Below are 6,643 nucleotides of genomic sequence, written 5' to 3' on the forward strand. Positions count from 1 at the left end.
AGTGGCTGTGCCACCTTCTGATTCCCACCAGGGGCACACAAGGGCTCCAGTTTCTCCGTATCTTTGTCGACATTTATTACGTTTCATTTTTGGATTATAGCCATCCTAAAGGGCGTGAAAGAGGGTGAGATTTTGACAGAGGATGGACAAGCCAGGCTTTCAGCCAACAGAGGCCTGCCTGGAGGGGCTATGGTATGCAGTGGATTGAGTCACGCAATGTCTGATGTCAAAATCCATGTGGGGTTCTGTTTACCTTCCTTTCCTGGAAACGACCGACTGTAGAGTACCGTAAAGGCCCTGCCTCCCATGTACCTTTCAATGCGGCTGCTAGAGCTCATGCTGGCTCAGGTGTGCTGGAACATCAGTGACTTGCTCTGAGAGGCTGAGTCAGGGGCAGACACCCGGGAGGTTAGCTGGTCACCCATCACAATGACCAGGGGCTGTGATCAAAGCAGCCTGCATCACACAGGTCAGGGTTCATCTCAAAGACAGGTGTGGTGGTGGGGCTCAGAGACAGGACTCTTCACGAGGCAGGGGCACCTGGAGTTGGAAGGGCAGGAACATCGTCATCTGCTTGGTAGAAGGAGGGGTAGGTGCTGTTTGCACTGACGCTGGCCCCCAGCCCCAGGAGGGGAGCTCTTTATGCACAAAAAGGAGGGGGCGTATGGACTTTTTGAGGTCTGGCAACCACCCCACTGGGTCACAGCCCACTGAATGGAATAGGCTCGGGGCAGTGTTCCATGGGAATGAAATGGAGTACCAGTCAAGAGCCTAAGGGTCCATGCACACAATACAGGGTGAGCTCAGATTGCTCCCAGCTGTGAGGCTCCCTGCTAAAACTTCAGGGCTGGGGGGGGGCGAGGGGCAGGATTGGACCTTCCTGCGGCTATCATTCAACTGGGAATGCAGAACCTTGCTTCTTCACCCTGGATGCTCCCGATCCCTGCTGGAAAACATGATTTGTGCTTCTGAATCAGGGCACCCGTAAGTCCTAGGCCCGTGGCTTGCTTCCTCAGTGCAGCGTTATGTGGGTAGCTTGAAATGGGCCATGGTGGGAGCATTTGCACGACAGAAATGCAGAAATCGGTAAACACTTATTTATTTGCCTCCAAAGGTGGTTGTTAAATATTTACCAGCACACGACTTGCCCTGCTTGAGAGGTGAATCCGATGTTCTCATCGGCTCAGGTTCGGTCTGGGGCCTGCTCATGCCCTTTTGTCCCAGGACCCCTGTCCACCTGCCCATCGATCCCTGCTGCCATCAACCCCTGGGTGACTGAGTCATATGCAGGGTGGGGCTGAGAGGATTGGGGCAGTTGTGCTCGGTTGGCACAGCTTTGGGGACAATGGCTGTTTCCCCGGCATGTGACAGAAGCAGGGCTAACCAACTTGTCTGTGTCTAGGTCATCTGCCATGGCAGGTGTGGTGTACTCCAGACAGGTGAGTGTTGTGGCTTTCTGTCTGTCCCTCGTGGCCACTTCGAGGTTGGGCAGCTTTAACAAACAGGCCCAGACGCTTTGGGGATCCCTATGATGATCATTCTGAAATGGTGGGTTTTTTTTTTTTTTCTTGTTTTTTAACCAGTAGGGGAAAGCTAAGGATTTGCAATGTTCTGAGGGTTCATTTACGTATTCAGCATGCATGTATTAGGTATCGTGGGTGTGTCGGTCCCTGTGCTGGGTTTTGAGGCTGCAGAGATGTCCAAGATTAGGTCCTAACCTTGTGTGCTTCATTAAATCCATTACAATTCGCCACGATAAGTGCTGCAACGAGGGACGTAAAATGTTGTATGAAAGCGGAGGAGAAAAAGTTTAATTTGGGGGAGGTGAGGAATGAAGGGGTGGGATAGATGTCTTGGGGCGAAATTTAATCTGGGTTTTGGAGAATGTGTAGGAGTTTGCCAGTCCGTGAGGAGTACCACTGGTGTTTCCGGCGGGAGATAAGAGCATGTGCACCCGTGAAGAGTAGACTGTAGCGAGGCTGGTGTACAGAGGGCATGGGGGGGAGCCAAGTGGGATGAGATGGTAGAGGTCAGTAGAAGCCAGATCGTGAAGGGCTCTGAATGCCAAGCCCAAAAGTTGGTCTTGGTCCTGTAGACCATGAGAAGCCACGGCTGCCTTTAGGTGGAAGAATGGCAAGACGGGATCTCTTGTTTTGTAATCTCCCTTGCCCTGTAGGCCCCTGCGGACTTAGATATATACCAGAGCTCTTACATGATTGACTATCAACCCTACGGGAAGCACAAATACTCCAGGGTCACACTACAAGAGGTAAGAAGTCGCTCGGTCTTGTCTTTTCTTCAACGGCCAACTGAAATCATCTTTCCTGCATTTGTATTATGAGCGTGGATATTGGGGGCACTTACTTCGAACAATAGCTGATGCCAGGAGATCTAAAGAAGTCTTTTATGTGTATGTTTTGTGAGTATGTATGCTTTAAAATGTACATCAACTCTAGGCGCGCCTTGGTGGCTCAGTCGGTTAAGCAGGCCGACTTCAGCTCAGGTCGTGATCTCACGGTCCGTGAGTTCGAGCCCCGCGTCGGGCTCTGTGCTGACAGCTCAGAGCCTGGAGCCTGTTTCAGATTCTGTGTCTCCCTCTCTCTCTGACCCTCCCCTGCTCATGCTCTGTCTCTCTCTGTCTCAAAAATAAATAAACAAAAAAAAAATTAAAAAAAATAAAATGTACATCAACTCTAAGTCATGCATACAAAAGAGTGTAAATAATATACATTTACAGTTTAAATAACATTGACAAAACAAACACCAATGTACCCATTATCACCCAGCTTAAAACATAGCACGTTAGAAGTACCAGAGAGCCCTGGTGGGCCCCTCCCTGCTCCCACCTCCTCCCACCTCCAGACGTAGCCACTATTCTGAATTTTGGGTTAATCATTCCCGTGTGTGTGTGTGTGTGTGTGTGTGTGTGTGTGTGTGTGTTTATTTTAAGTTTATTTATTTCTGAAAGAGAGGCAGAGGCAGAAAGGGAATCCCAAGCAGGCTCCTCACTGTCAGTGCAGAACCTGACGTGGGGCTCGAACTCACGAACCGTGAGATCATGACCTGAGCCAAATCAAGAGTCGGATGCTCCACCAACTGAGCCACCCAGGCTCCCCTCCCTTGTGTCTTTCTTTAAAAAATAGCTTTACTCTATATGTATGTGTCCCTTCAAACAAATTGTTTAGGTTTGCCTTTTGAGCTTTATTATATATTGGATCATACTATTCATCCTCTTCTGTGACTTTTATTTTTTGCTGAACATTGTATTTTATATAATATATTATTCATTTCTGCTGTGTGGTACTACACTGCTTGAATGTGCCACCATGCCTGTCCCGTTGGCCATCTGGGTTTTTACTTTTTTGTTACCCCTCCCCACTGCCCAGTGCTGCAATACGGATTGCACAGCCTAATGTATCCACCGCCCCGGGAGTGGAATTGCTGGTCGCAGGTAACATCGCTATTTGCCAAAGTTGTTACATCGATGCAGCAGAGACAGTCAGTTCTGTAACTCTCCAACCTTGCCATAAACTTGGTATTGATAGACTTTCAGACTTTTGCTGATTTGGTTGGTTTGAAATAATATTTTCTTGTGATCCCATGTTTCCGGATATTTATTATTCTGTGAGATGTCTGTCCTGCCTTTTGCCCATTTTGTTTTTTTGAGTGGGATGTTTGTCTTTTTCTTATTAATTTGTAGGAGTTCTTTACATATTGTAGACATGTTTCATTTGTTAGTTATATAAAGTGGCAAAAGTTCACAGGCTGTGGTTCATCTTTTCACTTCCTCTCAGTGAATCGCAATTCTTACCCAATTCTTACTGGCAAAATATAGCCAGATGTAGGTATCTTTCCCTGTATCATCTGCTCTTTTGAAGTCTTAAGAAATCCTTTCCTATTTCGAGGTTTCGCCCCTAAAAATAAGAAGATCTAGACAAACAAAGATGGGACAATTTCTGGGATATAGTATTTGGTGGAAGCAAAGTGCAGAGTGGGATTATAATGTGCATTTGTGTACAAACCAAGGGTGTGTGGAACTTCATTATATGTTTATATGTATCATTATATGTACATAAACTATATCTAAAAAGATACATGGGGCACCTGAGTGGCTCAGTCGGTTAGGCGTCTGACTCTTGATTTCGGCTCAAGTCATGATCTCTCAGTTTGTGAGTTCAAGCCCTGAGTTAGTCTCTGTGCTGACAGAGGGGAGCCTGCCTGGGATTCTGTCTCCCTCTCTCTCTGCTCCTCCCCTGTTCACTCTCTCTCTCAAAAGTAAATAAAATAAACATTAAAAAAAAAAAAAAGAAGAAGAAGAAGAAGAAGGGCACCTGAGTGACTCAGTCGGTTGAGCATCTGACTTCTGCTCAGGTTCTGATCTGGAGGTTCATGAGTTCAAGCCCCACATCGGGCTTGCTGTTGTCAGCACAGAGCCTGCTTTGGATCTTCTGTCCCCTTCTCTCTCCCTCTGCCCCTCCCCTGCTTGCACTCTCTCTCAAAAATAAATAAAACATTACAAAAAAAATTTTAATTAAAAAATTTTAAAAACCCTTTGTATTATTTCAGTATTGCCCTCAGTCATATACATTACCATTCAAAAACTAATTTTTTTTTAAGAGAGAGAGAGCATGAGTGGGGGAGAGGGGCAGAGGGAAAGAGAGAGAATCCTAAGCGGGCGTCACACTGAGCATGGGGCTGGATCCCACCACCCTGGGATCACAACCCAAGCTCAAATCAAGAGTAGGACACTCAAAGGACTGAACCGCCCAGGCGCCCCCAATGTTTTTTAAATAAAGAGAAGTGTGCTCCCTGGAGGATGAGGCCAAGGAAGCTTCGCCTCTCACCGAGCTCAGCTCTCGGTTCATGTGTGATTTATTTCCACAGCAAATGAAGCTGGATGCCCAGCTCCGGGACAAAGAGTTGTACAGGCCGATCCCCAGCTCCAGGCCCAAGCTAGAGGATGGGTACCCCGCCTTCAAAACTCCTCCCATGACCGCCAGAGACCTGGGGCTCCCAGGCTTCTTCCCACCACAAGACCAAGACCGGGCGACCACGGCAGAGGGTGAAGGCAGGTTCACCGGTCTCTGCCATTCCGTGTACCCGGTTTCCCACGCTCTGTACCTGGCCCAGGGCGATCCCAACCGCGTCCGCCAGAGCTCCCACTTTCCGTGCCTCCTGGAGCCCGAGCGCCAGCCTGCCGCCAAGGAGAGCAAAGGCTACTTCCTGCTGCCTGGCTGCCTCTGTCCTCATCACCACAAAGTCAAGTTCCCCGTCTTGAACCGATGGGGGCCCTTGATGCCATTTTACCAGTAGGAAGTGTGGGGCACCCGCAGGGGCACTGTGGAAACCCTCCCTCTCACCAGGCAATCCCCCACTGCCCTTGGAGAATGGACAGGAGAAGTGAAAATAAAGCCGTGGAAGATGATCCAGGAGCCCCGCCTGTTCTGCTTTGCGCCCTGCCTGCCCTGGCACCACATCTCTGCCCACCTGTAGGAGGAGGAGGGGATGAGGGAAGGAGGGCAGGACGGAGGGAGAGAAGGAAAACTGGCGTCTTTGGAGGCTGGAATCCGTGTCAGTTGAGCGTCCTGCTGTAAAGATTCTTGCTGCTGCAGGCATTTACTTACGAAATGGGAAAAATCACGTTCCCCAGAGTTGTCTGGATGTTGAGTGCGATTGCAAACTGGTCCCACGCTGGAGCCACCCACAGTGACCACTTCAAGGGCGTCATTTTACACGTTCCTTCTTGCTCAGCGGTGCTTTTGTAAACATACATATGCCCTCTTAGGGGCACAATGCAGAAATGACATTCTTCCCTTCCAGTTCTGTCCTCTTGGCCACAGCCTAGCCACATGGTCCCACCAAACTGCAAGGATGGCTGGGAAATACACCTTCATCCTGGGTGGCCATGTGCCGGTGAAAAACAGGAAGCCAGCAGAATAGAAGGAGAGGGTGTATTGGGGTGGACGACTGTCCATTTTTGCCACAAAACCTGAGGAGGCGTTCCCATTGGAATCACACCAGACACCTAGTGCTTCCCCAGGGAATCTCGTTAAAATGCAGATTCTGAGCCAGTCAGTCTAGGACAGGGGCAAGATTCTGCATTTCCAGCAAGTTCCCAGGTGAGGCCAGCACTTCCGGACAGGGGACCATGCTTGAGTAATGAGGTCATACACAATACTCTGCACCTTCCATTTCTCTTCACAAGCCATCACTTACAGATCTATTTTTTCTTTCTTTGTTTTTGTTTGTTTGATTTTAATAGCCTCCATGCCCAGTGTAGGGCTTGAACTCACGACCCTGAGACCAAGAGTTGCATGCTCTACCTAGTGAGCCCGTCAGCCACCCCAGATGCAATTATTGTTATTATTTTAAAGTTTATTTATTTATTTTGAGAGAGAGAGGGGGAGTAGGAATGAGGGAAGGACAGAGAGGAAGAAAGAGAGAATCCCAAGTAGGAGCCGAGCTGTCAGCACAGAGCCTGATGTGGGGCTCGATCTCACAAACCATGACAGATCTAATTATATATTTTTTTAACAGCTGCCTGATATTCCATTGAATTGATGGATTGTGACGTATTGAAGGATTCTCTTATTTGTGGGCAGTAAGGCTTTTCCAGTTTCCTTCCTACAAATAATACAGCAGT

The 6,643-nt window shown here is 48.5% G+C and overlaps 1 protein-coding gene across 6 annotated transcripts in view; it reads left to right on the forward strand.

The window, feature by feature from the left end:
* Window positions 1-5,425, forward strand: part of TEX37 (testis expressed 37) — a 52,624-nt gene extending 47,199 nt beyond the window's left edge. For 2 of the 6 annotated variants that reach the window (XM_049652101.1, XM_049652106.1), the window contains 3 exons: window positions 1,403-1,439; window positions 2,177-2,269; window positions 4,885-5,425. In XM_049652101.1, the coding sequence (XP_049508058.1) occupies window positions 1,403-1,439; window positions 2,177-2,269; window positions 4,885-5,313 (559 nt within the window). In that variant the 3' untranslated portion in view covers window positions 5,314-5,425. The other 4 variants (XM_049652105.1, XM_049652103.1, XM_049652104.1 and 1 more) reach the window with 4 other exon arrangements.
* Window positions 5,426-6,643: the final 1,218 nt, after the last annotated feature.

The sequence above is a fragment of the Panthera uncia genome (genome assembly GCF_023721935.1).
Source record: "Panthera uncia isolate 11264 chromosome A3 unlocalized genomic scaffold, Puncia_PCG_1.0 HiC_scaffold_12, whole genome shotgun sequence".
NCBI lineage: Eukaryota > Metazoa > Chordata > Mammalia > Carnivora > Felidae > Panthera > Panthera uncia.